The 25806-nt window shown below is 33.2% G+C and overlaps 1 protein-coding gene across 2 annotated transcripts in view; it reads left to right on the top strand.

The window, feature by feature from the left end:
- Positions 1–25806, top strand: part of LOC118181398 (spectrin beta chain, non-erythrocytic 1-like) — a 239244-nt gene that overhangs the window by 105054 nt on the left and 108384 nt on the right. For both annotated transcript variants that reach the window (XM_085809705.1, XM_085809706.1), the window contains exons 27-37: positions 4325–4452; positions 7970–8198; positions 13437–13576; positions 18864–18987; positions 19636–19785; positions 19877–20140; positions 21602–21732; positions 21813–21999; positions 22093–22290; positions 23846–23962; positions 24267–24380. In XM_085809705.1, the coding sequence (XP_085665831.1) occupies positions 4325–4452; positions 7970–8198; positions 13437–13576; positions 18864–18987; positions 19636–19785; positions 19877–20140; positions 21602–21732; positions 21813–21999; positions 22093–22290; positions 23846–23962; positions 24267–24380 (1782 nt within the window). The remainder of the gene's footprint in view (positions 1–4324; positions 4453–7969; positions 8199–13436; positions 13577–18863; positions 18988–19635; positions 19786–19876; positions 20141–21601; positions 21733–21812; positions 22000–22092; positions 22291–23845; positions 23963–24266; positions 24381–25806) is intronic.

Raw genomic sequence — 25806 nt, forward strand, 5'->3', positions numbered from 1 at the left:
CGGATAATTTTCACTATATTTCTGTTGACCCGTTCCGCTATATTTGATTGCGGCCGATACGGGACCATTTTTAAATGACGTATGCCCAGTTTTTGGCACATGTCTTCAAATATATTACTTACAAATTGAGGACCATTATCCGATATAACTTTTAGGGGCGCCCCGTATTTTAAAATATATTTATTTAAAATAGAATCGGTAACTAATTTCGCGGAGGCTCGTTTTAAGGGAACAATTTCGGTCCATTTACTAAAATGATCAACCATAACAAGGAGATAGCGACTTTTATTTAACTGACTTTTTGGGAAAGGGCCCAATAAATCGATGCCAATTATTTCATTTGGAAATTTGGATTTAATACTATTTAGAAACCCGGCCGGGCGGAAATTAATATAATTAACGGCTTTACATGTTGAACAGGACTGGACATACGCCCTTGTTAACTTTTGCAGTTCAGGAAAGTAGACTGCCTCGCGTACGCGTTGAGTAGTTTTTCGAATACCAGCATGAGAAGCTAAAGGGCTGTCATGGAGCTCTTGCAGGATATTTAATCTAAGACTAGCTGGGATAACAGGTCGAAATTCGTTGTTGGAATTCGTAGTTTTTGTATAAAATAATAGACCATCTATTAGTTCGTAATGGGCCGCCCTATTTCTTATCGCCACAATATCTTGGTGGCTAAAATTTTCAGGATCCTTCAAATACTCATAAATACTTCCAAACTCAGGATCCTTACCCAGTTCGGTTATTACAGTTTCTCGGGAATTTATTGTACACGCTGTCAGCATTGCAACTTTTACGGTATTACCCTGTTCGTCTAATTTAATTCGTGACAGGGCATCTGCTACGATATTTTCCTTTCCTGGGGTATGCTTGATTACGAGATTATATTCTTGCAGCTTGAGTGCCCATCTTATTAACCTTGGGGATAAATTTTTTCCAGAGTACAATCTAGTTACCGCCGCATGATCAGAATATACTGTTATCGGCGCCTTTCCAAAATAGACTCGGAACTTTTGCACTGCTAACAGAACTGCAAGTGCCTCTCTCTCGGTCGCGGAATAGTTTCTTTGTGTTTGATTTAAAGTTCGGCTAAAAAATGCTACTGGCTGCTGATTTTGCGAAAGTACCGCTCCTACCGCATAATCCGAAGCATCCGCTGAAATTTCTAAATTTTCATCCTTTTCAGGAAATTTCAACACAGGGGCTTGCGTTAATGCTTGTTTTAATTTTTCGAAAGCACTATTGGCTTCGGCCGTCCACGAGAATCTTGCCTTTTTCCTTTTTAATTTTAACAACGGCTCAGCGATAGCCGCAAAATCTTTTATAAAGGACCTATAATATGAACAAAGTCCTAGAAAAGAAGAGAGCATCTTTGCCGTGTTTGGAGTCGGATACTTTTGTACAGCGATTATTTTTGATTCATCTGTCTCGATCCCTTTTTGCGATATTTTGTAACCTAAATATTTTAATTCAGGGGCTGCAAATTTGCATTTTTCGACATTAACTTTTAGACCGGCCTCATTTAATAAAGAAAACACCTGTCTTAAATCCTGTACATGTTGGTCTAGATTATCACTAGTAATAATGATATCGTCTAAATAGATAAATGTGGACTTTCCGAGAACAGGTCTTAACACAATGTCCATGCATCGCTGAAATGTTGCTGGGGCGCCTGAAAGGCCAAACGGCATTCGCAAAAATGCATAAGTGCCAGACTTGGTTATAAAAGCAGTCTTAGGCACGTCCTCAGGCCTGATCCCTATTTGAAAATAACCATTCGTTAAGTCTAAAGTTGTCATAAATTTGGTTGATTTTATGTTCCTTAAAATTTCTTCTATAATCGGTAACGGATATACCGGATATTTCGTTATGGAATTTAATTTACGGTAATCAATAGCGAATCTCCACCTTTTTGGATGCTCCAAAGGATAATCATTATTTTTCTTACATAAAACCACCGGACTAGCATAACTACTTGAGATAGGCGTTACGATCTTTTTACGTAGCATATCGGTAATATGCCATTCTATAGTTTTTTCCTTATTCTTATCATACCGGTATGGTTTTTGACGAACCGGCAATGCATCTCCGGTGTCAATACTATGGTTAGTAACCTGGGTAAATCCTGGAATATCACTAAATAAGGAAGCAAATTCACTTACCACTTGTCGGATTCTATCTTGCTCGTCATTAGGCAGGTGGTCGAGATTTACCCTTGGCGGTTCAACCTTTTCTACACGCACTGTTTTCATCGTCAGCTTAAGAGACGCTTCATTAAAATCCAGTGTAGCTTGTGCGTCTGAAAGAGAGTCTATTCCTAGTATTAAGTGTGCTTGCAAATTCTTTACTATAAAAAACATCACCTTTACTTGTTCGTCCTTGATACGGATGTACAAAGGTAGTTTACCTACGCACTTACATTGTTCTCCTTGCGCCGCTAATACTGTTGTATTATCCGCATTATATATGCGGTATTTGCGAAAATACTTTCTAAAAAAGACTTCTGCCACACAGGAACACTGCGCGCCGGTATCCAGGAGTGCGGTGGCCGGGATATTATTTACCAAGACTTCAATCTTCGGAAGAGTTAAATTTTTCACCATTACTGTATTTAACTTGTAGGAAGAGGGGTTTTCGTGGCCTTCGGATTTCCGCACCCTCTCGTCAGCAGAAATCCGTTTTAGTTTAAATTATTTTTCCTTTCGGTGCTTTCCTTCTTTCTCCACTGGCCTTGAGACTTTTTGCCTGGGTTGCTATTGAACTGTCGACGTTCGCCGGCTGTTTTTGAATGCTCGGGTTTCCTTGCCCACTGATTCGCTTTTTCTCCGTAGCCATGTGCTTGAGTTTGCTGTAGTCTTGGCGTACCAAATTGGTTTCGCTGTTGATATTGGCGTCTTCTTTCGACGTCCGCCGTTCTTCTACTTTCAAACTGGATTGCTAGCTCAAATAATTTTTCCAGTGTAGTCGGATTTCTCAATTCAATAAAGTCTTGCACTTGGGGTAGTAACCTCGGCAAAATCACTTGAATTATTTCAGGATCCGGACGGTTTCCATACAAGAGCTTGAAAACGTGAATTTTTCTTAAAATAAACCTGGAGAGGTTTTCCATTCTTTGTTGATATATACTGAAAAGTTCTGTTTCTAATTTCGCACGATCCCTTACAACAGGGAAGGCTTTTAGTAGGGCAGTCTTGAAATTTTCGTAGGTATAGGTGGGACTTCCTGCTTGACCCAAGAGACTTCTGCCGATACATTTGAACCAGTTAAGCGCTTGGCCCCTCAAAGCGCTGGTAGCTAAGGTAACTTTTTGAAACTCGTGCACGGGGTAGAGCATGAAGTGGTCATCCAATTTTTCCAAAAAACTGGTTACCTGTGAGTTTCCATTAAACGTTGCTTCTGGTTTCATCGAAGCGCGCATGGTCTGGACAATATACCGAAATCCTTCCAGGGCGGCAGCTGGCATTTCTGGATTCTGAGCTGTTTCTGCAGGCAGCACAGGTTCTTCTTGAAACTCGGCCATGGTTATTCTTCGTCGGGCGCCACTATCAGGTTCAATGTTTCTTATAACCTTCTTCGGAAACATACAATGACCTGACTAGAACAGAGAGCTTACTAAAGCTATGTTCACTAACTGTAGTAAGTAGACAGGATACAGACGAAGGGTATACAAAACCCTTTATTTTTTTCTTTATATACAATGACTTCCGTACTTCGGAATACAATGACCCTCCACTCGGGGTCTAACTTAAAAGATATCAAAATAAAACCAAACTCTAATTTAACTTTAGAATAAGATTGGCCTTATAATAACAGAAAGCGTATGTAGCACAGAGACTGTGAACACTACAATACGTTTAATTTATCAAGAGGATTAAAACCTCTGGCCTGGAAGGCAAAGTAGCAACTGCGTAACTTCTACGGTAAGCGGCCTGCTTCGAACTCACGGCTTCCTCTCTTCTGCTTGGCAAAAAGGCCACACTTAAATACTTGGCGTTCGCCAGACAACTTTGCATAAACTCCTTCACGCTTATAATTCTGGCCGGAAGTAGAAAATAAGAAGTGATAGTAAAGATTTAAAATAAAATAAACGTTAGTAAAACTTAAGATCCTTACAGTTTAACCTCTGGAAAAATCTGAAATTCTTTTTCATTACAGCAATATTTCTTTTTCATCTATTAAAGATTTTATTTCAATAAGTAAAGAATATTTATGTCAGTATGCTATGTGATATTTAATTAATATTATAATCGTTCTAATAAGTAACAGGTTTGGCATGGTTATCCATCCATGACTTATTTATTTGAAATAATTTTTCTAACAGATAGAATGGGCAAACTTGATGTCTAGGAAACTCAACGTATGGGAAAAGATAAGTGACATCAGAGTAGCTGAAAGCGTGACTAAGGATCACAAAGATTTAGCAGACCAAATTGCTGTCCAGAATGACAGGTAAACATTTGGAATTCAACAGATTTTGAAAATTACACAAAGACTAGAAATGTACTAAGAGGATATGAAAATATTAGAATAACTTGAGTGAAAACTATTTTTTTTTCCACCAGAATAATAGAAAACTGGCGTTAAACTTAGAAATTCGTGTCTTTAATGCAGTTTTCTTCTCATTACTGAAAGTGAATATATTGATTGTGCACTGAATAAAAGTGAATTTGCAGGATGCAGAGCAGTTAGTTGAGTTAGTTGGAAACGGAAAATTTGCTTAAATGAAGATGACTGTGAAGCAGGGAATGATCAAAGTTACTTAGATATCTCACATTTTTCGTAGCTGAGGATACGCCTGTTGTGAGACTTGTTAGACACTTTGTGTACTAACAGTTTATTTTTTTACAATCACATATAAAACGATCGTTTTTGCGTAGCTAGGGCCGGCGCTAAACATTTTTCCACCTGTACAATCTCTTCAGATGCTAAATTCTATTGGCCTGCATCTCCCTAAATTCTAAAAATTTTGCTGGACAGTTATTCCCTTAAAAAAAAAAATTATTTCAAAATTTTGCTGTTTGTTACTTCTCCGAAGTCTAAAAATGTTGACAACCCTAAATTTTACTGCCAGACGCGATAGCCCCGGTTGCACCGGCACCAGCACGGGCGCCGGCCCAAATTATTCGTAAATAAAGCACGGGCGGCGGCCCCAGTGTCAGTTGCCTCACGCAAAATGCTTAGTGGTCGTTTTCGGAGGCAATATACGCAATTCGAGGGGAAAAAAACCAACAGAAAGAAATCTCAGCCAAAGAATATGTATACTTCCAAAGAAAACTTCCATGGGCGTAATATAAACCAGTCTGACTACTGCGTAGTTATATCGCGCAAAAAGAAATTCTCGTCACCAAATCGCTAGATGTACAGGAAACTGAGGAATACGGTACAAAATCAAAGAATTTTATAGGGCTCATTCTTTGACAAAAACTCTTAGCGATAATTTTAACTCGGATTTTCTTAGATTTGTCTTACTCAAAATAAATAATAAATTTATTAATCTAATTGCGAGGATCACTGATTTGATTTACGTCGATACGGCAGGAAAAAGAAATGGTATCACAGAAGTTTGAACCCTTGACAAACATGACGCTCGACAACTATGCGCAAAAATTTATTAAGGGTGGATGGATTGCGTCTGTAAATTTCGAGTATATTTTGCCCTCTGCGGTCTGAAGGAGCCACTCCTGTTTTGGCGAAGCTTTCGTTCCAAAACCCTCTGACCTGTAGAATATTTTTGTGATGTCTGTAAGAACTAAATATGTACCTGTATCTTGAAATATGTCTGAAAAATGCATAAATCCAGGTGTAAAGGGTCCGAAGGAGGCACTCCTGCTTCGGCGAAGCTTTTGTTTTTAAATGTTCTTTGTTTCGGCAACCAACCCATCCACCCGGCAAACTATTTCCAATCGTTTTGCCGAAGTAAGATTAGCACGTGCATTGTTCCCTTCCCTAAACTCCAGCTCATCGCCACCTGTGTTTAGATTTAGGTGTGTCTACACTAGTTTTTATATTCGCTTACGTGGTGCTTATTGTTGTCGAATGGTATATTTTGCCGTCGAATATGTAGTCGAACAGTTTATTAAACGTAGATTGTCATCATTTTCAGCAATAAATCCTGCGTTTTCTGGACTTAAGAACCTTTAACATTCCCTTCATAGCTAGTGTAAATAAAGCCGATTTCATCAGGTCAGCGCACCTTCATTACGGGGCAAAAATTTCTCAAGCATATCTTCGAAATATCATCATATTACCGTAATTATCATATTTTAAAAATGCCTGGGATATCATGACGTAGTCTATCGGTTCAGGGACAACCATTTCAAGCAACAACGTATTCACGTATTGTGCAAATACGGCGATTAGTGCCTGAAGACATTATATGACATTTGCAGCTTCAACAAAGCGATGTGTAGCGAAATTCATGGATAAACGTAATTGGAGCCTCTTCGTGTTATTATGGTGATGTATATAATTTTTTAAGTAAAAATTTGTTCTTCCGTTTGAAAATTTTATCACTTCCTATTCATTACCTAAGAATTGTTATCGGCTACTCTTATATGCGCTCTAAGATCACCAAATGTGGCGATATGTGTTCTGCACTGGTTTTTGGCGCTATTCCGTGCTGTGAGATGGTTTGGTGGACGATGCTGTTTGTATGGCAACCCTTTTGATGTTGAAACTTAACTCTTTTGTTGCAGTGGTTTAATTGCTCGTTGTTTCGTGTCGTGCGTGTTTTGAATGTTGCAATGAGAGACGTGGTGGCAAGATTTCAGTCGCGTATTTTAAATTGTGTGCAGAGTAAATTTAGTATTAAAAGGTACGATGTTGGAGTTGTTAACAGGTCTTTTGTTCACGGGTGTGTTTATGCGGATAGAAGTGCATTTTTGGAATTTCTGTGGGAGTCAGGACTTTTAAAACGGAGTTTGGCGTGTCCGAAATGCGGAGCTGATATGAAAACTCGGACGAAGAATTGTATTTCTGATAGACTTGTGTGGGTTTGCAGTCAAATGGTTGCTGGTAAAGTATGTGGCTGTGTGCGGAGTTTAAGATTTGGATCGTGGTTGTCGTGTAGTAAGTTAACTTTGGAGGAAGTTTTTATCGTTACTTTCGAAATCTTGAATCGTAGAAAGACATGTGATATTACAAAATCGTAGCACTTTTGTTCACAGACGTCGTGTGACTGGCGAAATTTTATTCGCGTATGTATTATAGTAAGTTCATTTTATTTTATTGTTTTTGTTTTGTAGAATGTTATGCTCATTGTATTTTTTACTATGAATTTCTGTTGTTATTTGAATTGTTTTTAATTTATTTTAGTTTATTTTATTGATTTGTGCCCAATGCCTAGATTGTGCAATTTGTAGATGTTTAAGTTTAAACAGAATCCTGTGTACATGGTATTCTTTGAAATTTATTGTTATGTTAATTTATTAAAGCGAGGGCGCGTAGTTTGTGGATTCTTTCGCTGCCTAGATTGTGCAATTTGTAGATGTTTTTTTAAGTTAAAACATATCGCTGTGTACATGGATTCTTGTCAAATATTTTTGGTTAGAAACTTTACGTTTTTGCTATCTAAATTTTTTGTTTTTGTTTCGGATTTCGAGCTTAAATATTGTGTTTAAAACGTGGTTTTTGCATGCGCGAAAACCGCGTTTTTGGAGACATTTTAGGCTTAAGGTTCGAAACGTAGACAAAAAATTTAGATAGTAATATGGCACCGTGGAGTTTCTCGCCAAAAATGTTTGGCGAAAATATTGACTTGAGAGCGCATATAAAGAGTAGTTCCCTGTTATTCATAGATTTGTAGAAAATCGAACTAACTCTTCTTAAAGTTGTAATTTCACTTCTACTCAGTGTCAGTCAAATTTAAATATTAATCTTTAAAATGTTCTTCTTCAAATGATTTGTAGTTAACTACATTTTATATTCATGCAAACTATGCTTTCTGAATGAGCTCACTTTATTTTAGTTTTGAGGAGACCGAGCAGCTGGGTTTGAAGATGCTAAAGAAGTATGATGAAGTAAGACCACTTCTCGATCAACTTGTCGAAGCCAAAGACACAGTAAATAACTTGTGGCAAGAGAAGGACGCATGGATCCGAGAAAATATGGATCTTCAAATATTTAACAGAGAAGCTGATCATTTGCAACGTTTATGTGCGGGTCACGACAAATTACTGGACTCTGCGGAATTAGGTGTATGTTTAAAATTTAAGCTTTTCTTCTTGTATGCTTCTAGTATCTCATAACCTCTTCATTAAAAAAGGGAGGAGAGAGAAATGAAAAATGTTCTTTCCTCTTGGAATGTCTAAATCCCAAGCGAGAAAAATGTTTCATGTATCAATGTTTAAATTTTTAAACAAAGCTTATTTCACGGTAATTTAGCAATTGAACGTGAGTAAAAGCTCTTATTCTTTCCTAAATGAAAACAAAATGGAATCTGCGTGGATGACTTTAGAAGAATGACAAATTTTAGATGCACATTTCTTAAAAATTTTATAGTTGAAGCTAAAACTATTTTATCCTAATTTTACGAAAATTTAACAAAAAATGGATGAGGAACATCTCATTTCAAATTTAAGCGATGAATCTCATCCAGAAATACGAATATCAATAATCCTTGTTAGTCGCTCTTCAACCCTTTATTTAGTTCAAAGCTATTTTAAATCTTAATTTAAAGGAAGTATAGGAACACATCATGCAGGTGGTTGTATGCATAAGATAGCCCTGGTGTTCATCGTTCCATTTAAAATTTTTAACTGAACAAAATTCAAAGTGAAACATTGAAACATAAAATTTACAGATATAGCACCAGGAATTAAAACTTATTTTATGATATATTTTCTAAACTTCCGTTTGTGAGCCTTTTTGCTGCTTATGCCATATTTAATCACTATTCTTTCTGTCTAAATATACTGTAAGGAAGTGCAGTTTCTGAAGAACAGGATAGACATGATATTGGATACTACGCGAGTGGGAAATACCTCGTTCAGATTATCTTTCTTCAGAATTTCATCAGAATGAGCACAGCTCCTTCTTCCTTTCATTTGGATGTAAATGAAAATTTAAGGGATGACAAACATTTTCTTGCATTCAAGTGAATTTCGCTTGCGTCTGAAATTTCGGTAAATACAGTAAATATGCATATAAGGAAATAAAAAAATGCGAAATTTCTAGAATAATCGTTTAATTTGCACAGACGCAGCAACAATTTGTAGAGTCATTCGGTTATTTTGAAGCAGAAGTACATTAAATATTAGCAATACCTTCGCCGGGACTCGAACCTGGATCTTTCGAATGCTTACTGAGTGTGCGACAAGTACACCACGAAGGAATGCTGGAAGGAGGGAGAAAATACCTTTAAAGGGCGATGTTGGGGATTAGGTAACCCATTCGCCAAATCCTAGTGGTGACAAATTATCATCCACCACCCTTTAGTTCGGGCGCCACTCTAGAGTAATTAGGTTATTTTGAGCAGGAGTACATGAAAAATTAGCAATGCCCTAACCGGAACTCGAACCTGAACCTCTCCAATGCGCGCCGAGTGTTCAACCGTTACACTATGAAGGCATCCTGGAAAAAGGGAGAAAATACCTTATAAATTAATTTAAATATGAAATATTTCTAACATTACTAACCTTTCAAAATACTTAATTAAGAAACAAACATAATAAAAATCTAAAACATAATAATAATCATACTATAAATCTAAATATCTGATATGTAAAAATATTCGATTTATGATTTAATTAATTAATCTCTAAAAAACTATCTTTATGCTGAAGAATGAAATTAAAGTTGTCGTTAATAAATTAAATCCTGAAAATGTGCAAAAAACATAATAAATTCAATAATAAAAGTATAATATAAGATGGCTTCAGCTAAACTCTTTGAAGGGTATAGACTTAATAATCCTTGGAGCCATTTTTCTGACATTTTATCAGGCAGAACTGCAAAAATTGGAACTCATTAACTTAAATAGATAAGTCACAATTAATTATTAATTAATGTCATGATTTATCCATTTAAGCATTTTTATATTTAAATATATATCTATTTAAACACTTGTTGTTTTTTGGTCAGATGAAATATCAAAAAACAGGTTCCAAGGTTATTCTAAGCCTATCGTTTTGAGAAAGAGCTTATCTGAATCAATCTTATACTATTGTTTTATTATTGGATTTATCAGGATTTTTGTACCTTTTTAGGGCTTAATGCTTAATGCCTACTTTAATTTTATTGTTCAGATTAAAAATGTTTTTTACAGATTATTTTATTTTAATTAATTCATAGCTCCAATTATTTCATGTGTCAAATGTTTAGATTGTATTTTATTATGTTTGTTTTCGAGTTACGTATTTAAAAAATAAGTAACATTGTAAATATTATACATATATATAGAGAGAAAATAAGTAATATTGGAAATAATTATCTATGTAAATATGTGCTACCGTGAAAGATCGAGATTGGAGAATGTCGACTTATACCGGAGAATGTCAACATTCACCAAATACGTCGATGAAAGATCGAATATTGCATTACATTCTTGTACATTCGGACCCTCACCGGTGTATGTCGACAATCACAGATATGCTCTGATGAAGGTGGAAAAGAGAAGTCATAAAGTGTCACAATAGTTTAAGTTGTTGCAGTAAATAAGATTTGAATCACATAATTTAGTAAGTTTTTTATTACTATTATTTTATTTTCTCATTTAGTACTGTATAATTAAGTAAGTTTTTAACTTATATTATTTTCCTTTCTCATTTTGAATGTACTGTGTGTTTTAAGTTCTTATATTCTTAATTTAAGTCTCAAGTGCGTTTTATCGCGACCGAATGACGGAGAAGAAAATATAATATTCTTTATATGTTCAACATTCAGCATTAGTACATGGTGAATGTCGACATTTACCGTTGTAAGTCAGAAATAACAGTATTTGGAAAATATTTCGGACATACACCAAGCGACTATGTGAATGTTGACATTCACCGGTGAAAGTCGACATTCTCCAGATTTCGGTGTTTCACCGTAACATATATATATGTATATACGTACTTTTGGTGGGCGATAAAAACAAGTCACGTTCTAGTCATGGCCGAAAATACTGCTGCTTTGAAATTGCGACGTAGTGGGATGATCCGATGGAATTTAGAAGAAGCACGACCAGCTTCATAATTAAACATCATTTATTTTTGGATGATGAATTTCTTAACACGTATCTTTATAAATGGTAGAAGATAAAGGGTGCTAAACGCGCCCCATAAATTTAGATATCCAATTAAATTTCAAATAATGGCGAATAGCTAGCAGAGGCTGAGCGACACGCTGTCAGCAGGCAGGCGATGAAGCGAGAGAGAGAGAGAGAGACTACGCAGTTAGCAGCTATTTATACTTAGATTAGTTGCATAAGTACAGCTAATCCGTGATTGGTTAATTTTGGGTTGAGTTCCATTTTTCAAGCAGTGTTATGTAACATGGAAAGCTCTCGAAAAATTTGGGAGAACAGTGTATGTAGTTTTGTAATCGTTGGATAACTGGAGGAGGAGAACACACAATCTAGAATAACTAATTTTGAGGTCGCCAATCGTTTCATAGCGCAGCTATTGTATTTTGTTATTTCTCACATATAGAGAGAGAAATACGGTCAACCATTAATCTGTATTGAACTCCATTAATCTGATACGGTCAACCATTAATCTGTATTGAACCATTAATCTGTATTGAAATACGGTCAACCATTAATCTGATACGGTCAACCATTAATCTGTATTGAACTAAAAATAAGAGAAAGGAAGGAGCACGATCCCAAAAGGAAACAAATTGATTACTTCAACGATGTCTGTAAATTATTTGTTCCTATTTCTTTTATCATTTAAAAATTAATTTTTAAATGTGTCAAGAACTTTTGGACCACCCTGCATATAGCCAACATTACAACACACCTGATTCTTGTTTTCCTACAACCTAAAGTATTTCCTAGTAACCTAAGCTAAGTTCCGGTTCATGATGGCTAGTGTGCAGTACAATAATAGTGTTCTGAACGTAAAAGTGTCATAAATGTCAAGCAAGTGCTGCTTTTTTTAAATTAAGGATATTGTTTTTAAATGTTGTAATGTGTAATGTAATGCATATAAGTAGTTAGAAATGTAAGTATGTACTTATGCAAACAGATTGAAACGAAATAATTAATGTAATGATTAACTGAAGCAGTGTATTAGACGTAATGTACATAAGACGTAATTTGTGTGTATTGCAATAATAGTGTCTTAAACGTAAAAGTGTTCTAATTGTAAAGCAAACAAGTAAATGTAAAAGCAAGAGTGTTTCTAAAAATTAATGATAGTGTTTTTAAAAGTTGTAATGTAATGTATATATGCGTAATGTAAGTGTGTGCTCATGTAATTAGATTGAAACGTAATAATTAATGCGATTAACAGAAGCAGCGTATTAAACATAATGTACATAAGCAGACGTAAAAGTAAATGTGTATTGCAGTAATAAAGTTCTAAACGTAAAAGTGTTATAAATGTAAAGCAAACAAGCAGATGTGAAAGCAAGAGCGTATTAGAAGTTAATGATAGTAATGTGTAACGTAATGTATGTAAGCAGTTGTAAAATGTATGTGTGTATTGCAATAACAGTGTTCTAAACCTAATAGTGTTTTAAATGTTAAGCATGTATTGTCAAATGTAGTAATACTTTAAGCAAATAATGTCAATGCAGTTGTAATATGAATCACACAATGTATCTCAATGCTCTTATTTGACCTTGTAAAACCATTATTTGTTGTTTCAGTAACTACTGGACCCGGGCAGTTGGGTGAGAGTGAATTAGGAGGGCGCTTTGGTCCGTGGGACTGCCCTCCGGATGAATCCGGCGCTGGGTTGGGCGCTCAGTGCGAGGCGTTTTTGTGACACCACGCTTTGGCAAACTCTAGATATAGGTGGGCCAATTAACCTCAATGGTAGAGGCATGGTGCCCACGTCCTCCTTCGCATATCGCATACATCTAAGTTGTCTCAAAAGAAGTATCAATGGTACAAATATAAGAGAACAGATCCTTATTTACAATATTAGACAAATATAAGCAAAAGCATTTCTAGTATATAGCAATTCGAATTTTTAAATGTAATGTTTCTTTCATTGGAAGACAGAATAATATAGCCAATACTTATAAATTTAATTAAAGTGTGATTGGAAAGCAATTTATTTTGAAAAATAATTTTATTTAACAGTTTAAAAGGAAAATTACACTTGTTAATATTTTGCAGTTACATTTTAAATAACTGGTAAGCGAACTTGAATTTCAATTTTTTTTTCAGCCAATGCCTATATATACTGGAACAATATTACCTTTTTAATTGCAATCATGTATGTTTAATGTGTAGTTTTTGTGCATTTACTATACTGTTTAATTTGTATTTGAAATTACAGGATACTCTGGGTGATGTCGAAAGTTGGATGAGGCATCATGAAGCTTTCAGTGATAAACTTAAATCTCAAGAAAACAGATTTAACGCTTTCAATCTGTTAACTGAAAAACTTATTGAATCTGGGCACTCTGAGAAGGATTAGTATGTTAAGCTATAAATAAAGATTATAAAATTAATTTGTATAATATGTTATATACCTGATGCTATGCTTTGAATAATTGTTTTCAGTATCACTTTATTTAAATCTTGTTTGAGTTATTGGTTAGGTTTTTATCCGTGCTATTTTAGAAGTACGAATATTAGTGGTACAGTACAAAGTCCGTAATCCGAACTCGTCGGGACTTCTGCGATTCCGGATTAGGGGTTTTTCCGGATTATGGATCATCAATTTAAATCTGGTAAGATGGCATGCAGAAATTATGCAATTAAATATATGAAACCGTAATTTATGAAATAAAGAGCAATTATGATCTAAAGAGTATCAAAATTTACAAAAAAAAAAAAAAAAAAAAAAAAAAAGCTTAATATTTATTTGTTTACTTTATTAAACATTTCTTTCAATCTAAGTTGTTTAAGTTGCTTCGTTTTTTTGTGCTAATACTTTCTCTTTAATTCTATAAACAGACGTAATTTCTTGTTCAGTTACAAAGTTCTATTGTTCAAGTCCTGTAATTGCTGTGTCGAGAATACTTGTCAAGCGAAATTTTTTCGTTTTCAATAACCTCTCTGTCACTTTCTTCACTATCGGAAGCGCTCATGGGTAAACGCTTTACGCGCATGCGTAAGTTTGTGGCTTTGAAGTCCGGATTATAGATCATTCCGGATAATGGACGTCCGGATTATAGATCATTCCGGATAATGGACGTCCAGGTTACGAACTCTGTACTGTATACTAAATCAATATGGTACTGGAATATATCCTTTCTAAGAAGCAACACTTCAACAATGATGACTCTTTTTTTATTAATCTTTCTTATCTTGTGTAATTCACGCAGTACAATCTGGACTACAAAATGTAATGTTTAATACTAGAGCCGTTGTTGCATGCGTAACATTTCAATAGCTTTACTCTGTCTAAAATTTCTAGACGAATGAGGAGAGCATCTGCATATATGTGGCTGCAATTCTGATTCGGCAGCGGCAGGCAGGATATTGAGCAACAAAATATCGTGCTAAGAGTAAAGATGATTTGTATCTCGATCGCCAAAATGACAATTCTGCCTTTTCTAAAGATCTGTTGGGTCAGCTAATAGGCAAGAAGCATGCCATAAATATCCAGGAAATTGTGACTCAAATATTAAAATTTCAGGTGACTGTTTATGAATTCTAGCTCATGTATCGAATAAATTCAGTCATGCAGTTTATTGGCCAGCTGTTACTGTTATTTAAAAACTTGGCCTCATTAAAAAAGAAATCAACAGCCATCCTTCAGTGAGTTTTCAAAAGCATGTTTAATGATCATCTCCTGCCTGCGGCTTGAAAAGATGTAAAAAAAAGCTGCATGTTGATAGATTCACTGATTCACTCCAGTTTGTATCTTTGCTAAAAGCAACCACTTGCATGAAGACTTTCTTAAATTACATTATATGTAACTTGCAATCGATATTATTCCCTCTTGACCGCTCTCTACAAAAAGATAATAGCTGTTACAAGTTTTGCTGTAATTCTGAACTATTTGTATTTACTGCAATTCATTAGGGTATCTTTCTATATACCTGAACTTAAAAGGAAAGCAAATTTACGTTCCAGGTTCCACTACATGCGGTCCTAACCTGCATATTTCCAGGTTTTTTGCCAGATGTCAAGAAAAGCATATTTCTTGCTACTCTGCCTATTTATAGACGAGTCTGAGAACTCCTATATACTGGGGTTTGCTTGTATTTGTCCTAATGTAAAAGTTTCCCCAATATTTTGGAGAAGACTATTTTTTCAAAACAAATTTCAGCATTATTTTCTAACCTCAAATTATATTCTTTGTTAACATTTGCTGTTTTGTCTGTTAACATTTCTTCTTTGTTAGCAACATTCGTATACAGAAATGTGCCCTCTAATTTATGGTACTGGTTATCATTTTACATATTTTATCTTTTCACATAAAAACTTAGCTGCATTTAAACGGGATGATTCCGTGCCCCTGTATGGTCTGCAAAAGTTGGAGTTTTAAGGTTAAATAGCGTAATCAATCACTAATGCTCATGTATTGTAGTTACAGCAGTTCTTTCAGTTTAGCCCAAATATGTTAATGTATGTTCATATGATATGTGATATAAATTGCGGTTCGTTTTTACTTATATTTTATCTTTTACTCATCTTTGTACTGATTTTATTTTACTAGGGTTATGTGAACTGTATTTTTGAATAGTACTATGCAATCATTTCAGTGACAATTATTGATACTTTTGGCATTTGAGTTAAATAGAAGAAGAGAAGTTAATGTCAATTCAATAGGTTCTTAATTCTAGGCTTTCCTTGGTTATAAACATTACACTATATAGATTGTACGAATAATTTGTGAGTACAGATAAAATAATATATTGCTTTGTGCTGATATTTCTACTATGCTTAACAAGAAAAATGGAATATTATGGATTGGAAGCTAAGGCAGTTGGCCAAGAGGGTTATTATATTCTTTTCAGAAAAGCTTATTTTAATTTTCTTAAAATGTGCCTAACGTCGAAAGCTCTCTTGATATCTAATGAAACATTCTGCACATCCTTGCAGGAGACAATTTTCTGAGAGGCTCTTCCTAAAGACAAGCAAAAGGTACCATGCATCCAAGTCATCTAATTATGATAATACTTGAAGGGAATTAGAGATTTAGAAAATAATTAACTGGAAGATAAAAATCCCGATAGCCAGTGCAAAATATATGCTGTACGAAAAAATTCTTGACCAGTTCTGTTTATCAATTTTAAGATAATCCCCTTTACGAAAGTTTTAGCTCTATCATGCCTTGAAAAAATACAATTTTTTTTAACTTTTTCTTTTTTTGAAAACAAAATGCTGTAAAAGATTATGGTTTTTTGGTATGAAATTTCTTTTTCCAAAAACCTGCATTAAACAAAAAGTCATTTTCCCTTTTACATTTTGATCAGGTAATGAGGAAGAAAATATCTCATAATATGCTCACTTAGAGAGCCTGGGAAATAGGATTTAGTCTCCAAATCCAGGTCGTGACAAATTACTGTCAACCACCATTTCAGCTCGGTTACCACTTGTCATTGGAAATTTTGGAACAGAAATTTGAATGATATGCAGTGCCAAAAGGACAACCTTTATTTTACACTACGAACTTTGAAATATTATGTTTTGAAATATGGTGAAAGATCACTTGGGATTTCATCAACGCTATCATTATTGATGGTTCTAATTCAAACTAATTTCGTAAAATTTTGTTCTGCTTCTATGCTCAGAACAGCAAGAAGGCAAAGCATAATACTAGCAGGAGAGACTGACGACAGTTGCCTAACTGAATTCCCCAAAAAGGTACTGATGTGGAAATCGAATAGTGTCGAAAACAACGTTTGTACTTTCTTCGGAAGTGTTTAAGCTGTGGGATTTCAATGTATAATCTTGTCACATTTTGCTGAAAAGCATTAAAACATTGAAAAGATTAATATAGTTATTTCCCTCCCTTACCATGCAAACTTGTTGAATATTCCCTCCTCTTCGTATAATCTTTGCTTTTACTAACTGGTAATCTCTCCGTTGGAAAAGTTAATTGAGTAATTACTCAATAGAAAACATCCAGACACTATTACTAACAGCTAATGTTCTGGATATAACAGCTAATGTTCTGGATGTTTCTGTTAGATTATTGTGGATTTAAACATCGTTATTAAAGAAAATGCAGTGGAAATATGATGAAATATGATGAAAGGTGCACTTAGGTGCTATTTCGTGAGACGTGGTTTACAGTACAAACGAAAAGGTTTAAAAGCTTTAAAAAAAATGCACTACTAAAACTAAAAAATATTGGCCATAATATTTTAAGATTCATATTTGTATTGCAAGTTTGTAAGGCTCATTTGTAATAGACTTTACCGATATGCATACTCGTTTATAAAAGTACTGTATTTTTTGTGTCTATACATCAACGTATCCACTAACAGTTACGTGATTTCTAATTTAAAAAGGGTAAATTTCATCCTAACCGTAAAACAGAGTTCTGGGAAGGAAACAACTAATCACTTTACCCAATATTTAAGCTTAATCACTTAAAAAAATTACGATGCTTCTCAAGAAATAAGAAAAATATGTAAAATTTGTTGCCTAATTCAAAACAATAAAAAAATCATTTTTTATTTTATAGAAAATACATATTTTGTGCTTCTTTAAATAGTATAATTATATGTAACTGTTTAAAGCATATACGAAGTCTTAAGCTGTGGGATTTCAATGTATGATCTTGTTACATTTTGCCATTTTGCTGAAAAATAGTAAAAAATTGAAAAGGTTAATATATTTTCTTCTTCCCTTCCTTTCCTTACAAACTTGTTTAATACTGCCTGCTCTTCGTGTAATCTTGTTCTTCCTCTAACTTGTAAACTCTCCTTTGGAAAAGTTAATCGAGTAAGCTAATGTTAGGGCCTACCTTTCTGCTTTTCAATACATTAATACACTCATAAGATAAACTGATTAAAATTGAAGAAGATATACTTTTTAAAACTTTATCTGATCTTTTTAGTTATGTTGTTTTTTATTTAAGATGCTAGCTAAATTAACCTTATTTTGTTGGCTAGATCTTTACTTGAACTGTGAAGCGACTGTTCGCTAAGTTCAAACTGTATCAATGAAAAGACGTGAGAATGGTGAAAAGACCCTTTACTCAACTCAAGAAGGAATTTACAGACAGCACTCCTCATGCTTACAAACTTAGCCAACACTTTCGGCTGCAACTCAGAATAAAATTATAAAATTAAAACTAAGTCAAATTATCAGCCGAAGCTATGCGTAGAGATAATTAACGCGAGTTGCCTCTTAGCCCTACCACCGGCAATTTGAACGGCCGTAAAATAGCAAGCTTAATTTAGAAGTCAAGCAACAAAAATCGGTGATATAGTGATTAGAAAAGATATATCTTATCTCGTTCATTTGCGCTTTTGTAGCTGAGGATGATGTTTCGGTAAAACCATCAAAACTAGTCCTGTGAAAATTTTAAAATATAACGCTGATATTTGTTGTTAGACTTCTAAATTAATACTTGATCGGCGTGTTATTGTATCTTTATCAGCAAGTTTAAATCAGCGAAACAATGTGATAAACCATTCAGAGTTTAATAAATAAATTAGTTTTAAATATACTCATTGAACGTAAATTTACGAAACATTTCTTCATTTAAAAATATCTGGTTGCTTTTTTGAACAATATCAGACATAAAATAAATATTTTATTTCCTTTTTTGTGATTATTTGATTTCACTTTCTAGTATGCAGATGAGATGCGAGCAACTGAACCAATATCGTCAGGCTATAAAAGATAAAGCTGAGAAGCGTAAATCTCTTCTTCTTGATGCATTTCAGTTCCAAGTGCTCAAAGCAGATGCTCAAGTGGTAATAAATCATTCGAATCCAATTTGTAATTTATAAAAAATTATTACAAACCCAGACATTTCCCATAATCCGAATTAATGTCATTTTTCACTGCTAAACCGAATATATGTTAGTTTCACTACTAGACTGAATATAAGTTTTTTGATCAGTTAGACGGAATTTAAATTAGTTAATTAAAATAGAAAAATATTAGAGTTTATTTTGTTCCTTTAGTTTATTAAATTCGATTTATTACTTAGTCATTTAACATATTTAAGCTGGTTAAAATGAATGCATTACAGCACTCATGAGGTAAACTGATTAAAAATTGAAAAGGTGTACTATTTAAAACTGTATTTGATATTTTTAGTTATGTAACTGATTTTTGGAATTTATAGATATTTCACCCTAATGTATCTCTGTTGAAACTTCATATATCATATTGGTGCAATTTAAGGAGTGTACAAATTCCCTAAATTACAAAAATTTCTCTGCTTCATCTGTTGAGTGTTATTCTTAGTCTAATTACACATAATCGAGATATAAAAGAAAATCATTCTTCCTTTGGCAAAAGCGAATGTTAAAATATAGTTACGAAAGTTTGTTTTTTAAAAATGTAATTAAATAAAATTAAAATGAACATTTGTGTTAATATAAGCTTATTTCCAGATGTCAGTATGGATTTCTGAAAAACAGAAGCTTGCAAATGATTTGGTGAAAAAAGACTTAACAGCAAACTTGCCATACAGAATGAAACGCCAACAGACCTTTGAAGCTGAAATGGCAGCCAACAAAGACAGGTTGCAAGATATTTGGGAGGTGAGCAGTTGAGTTCTTTTTAATGTAGTATTTTCTCTTTCTAGTATAAAATATTGTACTTTCTGAAATGAATTTTCATCAATTTTATTAGAGAGGACAATACATCATCGAAAATTCCAGATGCAACAGTGAAGAAACAGCATCTATGTTGGACGAGGTTAGCGAAGCATGGAATTCATTAATAGATAAGCTAGAAGAAAATCGAAAGATTTTGAACCAAACAAAGAGTCTGAAAGACTTCTGTCAATCTGTGGAAATTGTATTAAAGAAACTGGAGGAAATTAAAAGGTCAGCGGTTTCGTCTAACTTTGGAAAGGATCTACGAAGTGTTAGCCGGCAACTTAAGGAACTAGAAGTAATTCATTAAATGTTAATTAGAATGTTCTAACTAATAAAGCAAACTTATTTAATATAGACACTTATTACCTTCATTTCTGCATCTATACCTATCAAATTAGTTCTGTTTCATAGTATGGACTAAATGGCATAGATTTACAAATAAGTGTGCATTTTTGTCTAGATATATAAAATTATACTTTGCAACTTTATTCAGTCAAAACATTCTTCTTCTCACTAGCTGCACGTACTTATATAAAAGCTCGTTGCTGTTGCATTAAAATTATTTAGATACAAAATTAATCATAAAAAATGCATTTCACGTGTTGAAGTATTTAACACCAAGGATCAACGTAAAAGTAAAATAAAAATTAATGCAACGAAAATCTAGAAGGATGCTAGCTTTTTTTTACTTTACTCAGGATAGAAATATGCCAGCGATTATATTTAAATTCAAAATGTTCAAATTATATCTTTGTCACATATATTATTCGCTTAAATCTATAAAATTTAACGTCAACTTATCGTGAGTTTTAAGAACAAACTTTACCTAATTTCCGATATATACAAAATTTCCACTTTAACCTTAAATAAATAAAATAAACTATCTGTAAATATTTTTGAGCTTCTTAATGGCTAAATGTAAAACACTCGGAAAAGTACTGGAAAAATGTCGTGAGAAATGTTCGGGAAACCACTCAGTAATTTCTAAAATGCATGCCCATCTGTAATATATGCTGGACACAAGAAAGTTTAACAGCAAGTTAAATTAAGATAAAATAACACGACGAACAAGTATTAACTTAGAAGTCAAACAACAAAAATCAGCGTTATATTTTCAAATTTTTACAGGACTAGTTTCGATGCTTTTATCGAACCATCATCCTCAGCTGCCAAAGCTCAAATGATCGAGATAAGATATAGTGATGGGGTAAGATAAGAATGGCTGGACAAGAGTTAAGCTACTGGCTCTATCTATTGGTGAAACGAGAACTAAAACATAATTTTCTTAAAGGCTGAAGGCAAAGATGGATTGGAATTAAAGCAAAGCATGCATTTCTTTTCAAGCAAAGATCAAACATAAAGCATGCATTTCTTTTCCTTCATATGGGGAAGTGATAAAATTATCTCAGTAGTCAGAAAAAAACAGAAAACTTCAGTATTAAAGTTTTCTGTGTTTACTATAATAGTAATAAAATAAAATTATAGTAATAAAATTAAAACCTATCTCATAAATAAAATAATGGATAAACCTTTTTTTTGAATTTCTGGGGTTTTCTGCGTTTTTTATTAGTTTAAAGTAAGTAGATTTTAATTATTTGAGCTATATCGTAATTTTTAGCAGGAATTAAAATTTTTTAACTTGTATTTTTTAATATCTCTGTATTAGAAATTTTGAGTAATTTATGTGAAATATAAAGATGCTTTTTTAGATTCTTCCTACACAAGAATAAAATTAAAATTGTCTTTTTTAATTTAGGATTTAGAAATTGAAAATGAGAAACTAAAATCAAAAATTTCAAACCTCATTCAAGAGGGGAACAAGCTGATAGAGGATGAAAACTTTGAAGGAGGAGCTGTGCGGAGTTTGATTACAGATATACAACAAAAGTAAGTTCTTTTGCTAATATTAATTTACAGGATTGAAACAAAGTTTTCAAATGTATTCTCAAATAACCTTTTTCTTCAAGGGCGGATGCGGCAGAGCTACCCCTTCAAGAAAGGAGAGAAAAACTGGAAATGATTTTAAAAGTCCACCAGTTCAAATCTGACGTAGATCGTGAATTGTTGTGGATTTCGGAAAAAATGGTACCACTATCTACGGATGTGACTTGCAATAGTCTATCTGATGCACAAAAGCACCAGAAAAAATTAGAAGTATGATTAACTTTTTTACCTACGCCAAAACATTCAAACATAAAAGAAATATTTTTACTGATTATGCTGATAATTAATGAAATTTTCTTCTAGAACTTGGAAGTGGCGATTGAAGGGCATAAACCTGTCATTCGCAGTCTTTTAGAGAATGTGCCTGACGCTGCACCTAAGGAAATATGTCCAGTCGATGTTTCTGAATTATCTTACAAAATGGAAAAACAATGGAATCACTTAATAGAAACATTTGAAGTTAAAAAAGAAAGGGCGGCTTCTATCTTAAGAGTGCAGATGGTACTTATGTAATGCTTTATTGTAATTGTAATGAATTTTTGAATTCATCATATTGTAACTTTGAATATAGTTGAGCTTAATTTAAATATCTAATATCCTGTTCTTGTAATTCAATATGAGAGTAATTACTTTGATTAAATTCTTATTTCATAAAATTTCATGAGTTTCGAAAGAGAAACACCTCCAAACGTAATATAAAGGTGGTACGGTCTCCCTAAAATAAAATATAAAGTGCTCTCTAAGACTGTAAGTTTTAACCATAGATACTGCAATCAAATTTCCGATAAAGAGAGATTTTAGGTAGTATATGCTCTTTTTAGGCTTGCCATTTTAAAAGACAGTCACGATACATAAAAATTTTATCTCAAAACACTAATGCGATATTAAGTTTAATATTTAAAAAAATTATATTTTTCCTCTCTGTTTCACTCTTGATTGTACATTAATTCTTAAAAATTAATTCTTTTATCATAGAAACATTCTATCTTTTTGTCAGAATGCAAGTGAAGTAGGTTTGCACATTTCCGTGGTATAAATATGCAGCATAAAAGCAGAATTTTCTCTCAGCATTTGGATAATACAATAATTACAGGTATGATTACCATCAGTACTAGATGAGCTAATATTAAAAATAACACTTAACTGGGCTCTAACAATAGTGAACTTTCAAATGTCTCTTGAATGCAGCTACAATAGTCACTCTTAATACTCCATAAAGCGAAACCGGAAGATTACAATGTTACAATAAATCATATCTAGAAGTGTCTCTAAAAGTTTTTTTATTGCGATCAAATTATATTACTATTGTTTAGCGAAACATACCCTTCACTTCCATCACCAGGAAACACAAAGGAATTCAGCATTTTTATTGATTGTCTCTTGCCCCCCCCTTTTTTTTTCTACCTCGTTCGTGATATCCACTGTAAAAAAAAATCAGCCAAACTTATTGCCATCTAGAATATGATGCATTTTATTGCCATAAAGTGTCAGGGCAATACTCTATCAAAAGGGTAGCCAAAGTAAAATCAGTCGCCATTAATATTTTGAATGGCATAATACATTATTTTATGCTTTATACAATTATTCCACAATAACATCCTCACTTAAATTTATTATTCATTGCAAGAGTCAAAGATAGTTTCTGTATCTTCCCTTCTTAAAAATTATTTTAAAAATTAACTTTTTATTTATAATTGTTTTTCAAGTCAGAAACTTCACAAATATATATATATATATATATATATATATATATAAAGAGGTTATCACAATATTACTTTCCAAATGATTTTAATGCATTACTAACACAGATCAAATGTTATTAACATATGTCAGGCAAAGAACAACGTGGTATCTTTCTTAAATTAATTACAATCAGGTAAAAAACCAAAAGAAGATTCCTATTATCGATATACGTAAAACTGTGAACTTTCAGTGAATAAACTTTGAGGAGATTGATGAATTGATGCAGACACTTTCAGTTTAATTATTTTTTAGCATAATTTTGCAGTGAGCATTGAGTTCTGATAGTAACAATATATATTTTTTTATCTTTCAGTTTTATGCCGAAGCCACGGAGATTGATTCATGGATATTAGAAAAAATCCATTTATTGAGCAATACCGAATATGGTAAAGATGAAGATGCTGTGATAAAGCTTCTCACAAAACATAAGGCAAGACTCGTTTTTTCATTGATTCATTTTGTATTCCATAAATATCAGTTTATGATCATATTATCATATTTATTAAAATTTCTCCCCTTAAAAGTTACTTTTTTTTAAATTTCTGAATGTGAACTATTGAGAATAATTCTTTAAACTTTATAACTATCTTAATGTTTTTCTTTAAAAGATTGCAGTATTCATAATAAATATTTGCCATATGAAACAAGAATAAAACACTGAATTGATATGGAATTTAAGCGAATAGATGTGGAAAATATTTATTCAAATCTTCTGTTTTATAATAATTTTTCAGGATCTGGAACTTGAAATCGATTCCTACAAAGGCCTGGTAAATGAACTATCAAATCAAGCAGAAACTCTAATAGAAGCAAATCACCCAGAATCTAAAATTGTCAAGAACAGGATGGTAAAAAATCATTTTTGCTACAATAATCCGCATATAATATTAAAATTAGTAATATAATTATATTAATTATTAATTATTAATATTATGGTATAATTAAGGGAAATAATCTCTTCAGTTACATAAAAAAGACCAGAAAGTAACTGAATCTATATCGGAATTACTTGAAACACATTAAGTCAAAAAATAATAGATTATAAAACCCGTTGGGTTTTCGAATTATGGTAAGCAATTCAAAAGATCTCAAAATCAAGGGCCAGCTTAAAGCAGATCTTTCTAACGAGAGGTTGTAGACGTCTTCCTGATGTCTGGTAGCTGATTAGTGGCCAGGTGATTGAAGCTGCCAATAGGCTAGATTCTATTCTTTTTCTGTTTCCACGTGTGCAATGCAAATTTTACTTGAAAAAGACTAACATGAAGGTCTTCCTCTTTATTTAAGTAGGCCTTGTGAGTTTTGCCTTGATCAGATATTTCCATCCCTGATATCTGGGACTATGCTGAGGTAAAAGCTCCTTCAGTTTTTATAAATTACTTGATGCCGCTGCTCGTAATGCTTCCCCAATAAAAATATATGTACCTAATTTTATTATTATTTGGTAAATTTAGGGCTTTTGGAAATAAAAGGAATTCTTTATAATGTGGAACCGTTTCTTAACATTTCTTATAATGTAACTAAAATACTGTCTTGCTAAAAGGTGCTATCTTCCGCAAGAAATGCATTCGCTTTCAAGGGTGTTCTTGTTCAGCCACACTGTATAGATAAATATGAACTGTTGATATAGTGACTTACAGTTATGATGTTTCCAAATAGAAGCATTACGCCTGAAAATACACTCACGCTCCGCTCGGGTACATTTTACAACGCATTTAGAACAGAAAGTATCAATGGGAAAAAAATCCAACAGCAATTCATTTATCTACATAATATAAAGGGAAGTTAGGACACATTTTCCCTTGTGAAAATTTCTTATTGTGCATATGCATCAGATAAATAAATTTATCAATCTAAAATGCAGTAAAACAACATTCTATGATAACGAGGTAAAAATAAAAATTGTTGAGATTTTCATATCCTAGCAAAACAAGACGCTTTTTTGTTATCAGCTTCGTGATTTCAGTAAGAACCTTAAAAATAATTCTGCCTCTGCACCAAAACTTCCAGTGAGATACCAACAACGAGAAAAAATTATCTATATCTATCTATCTATCTATATATATATATATAGAATTGATAATATGAAAATGCAGCTCACTTCTTATTTCCATATAAAAACTTACAGATGTAACAATGCATTCTAAATTTGGATGTAAAATTAGCACATCCATGTCTAACTTAAACTGCAGCTCACATACATAAGACTCATTGGACAAACTTAACAAAATACAGGCATAAGCAGCCAAAATAATATCTGGAGCTGTTTCATCAACC

Source organism: Stegodyphus dumicola, chromosome X2 (assembly GCF_044657685.1).
Source record: "Stegodyphus dumicola isolate Sdum_Otavi_A_Nest chromosome X2, ASM4465768v1".
Lineage (NCBI taxonomy): Eukaryota > Metazoa > Arthropoda > Arachnida > Araneae > Eresidae > Stegodyphus > Stegodyphus dumicola.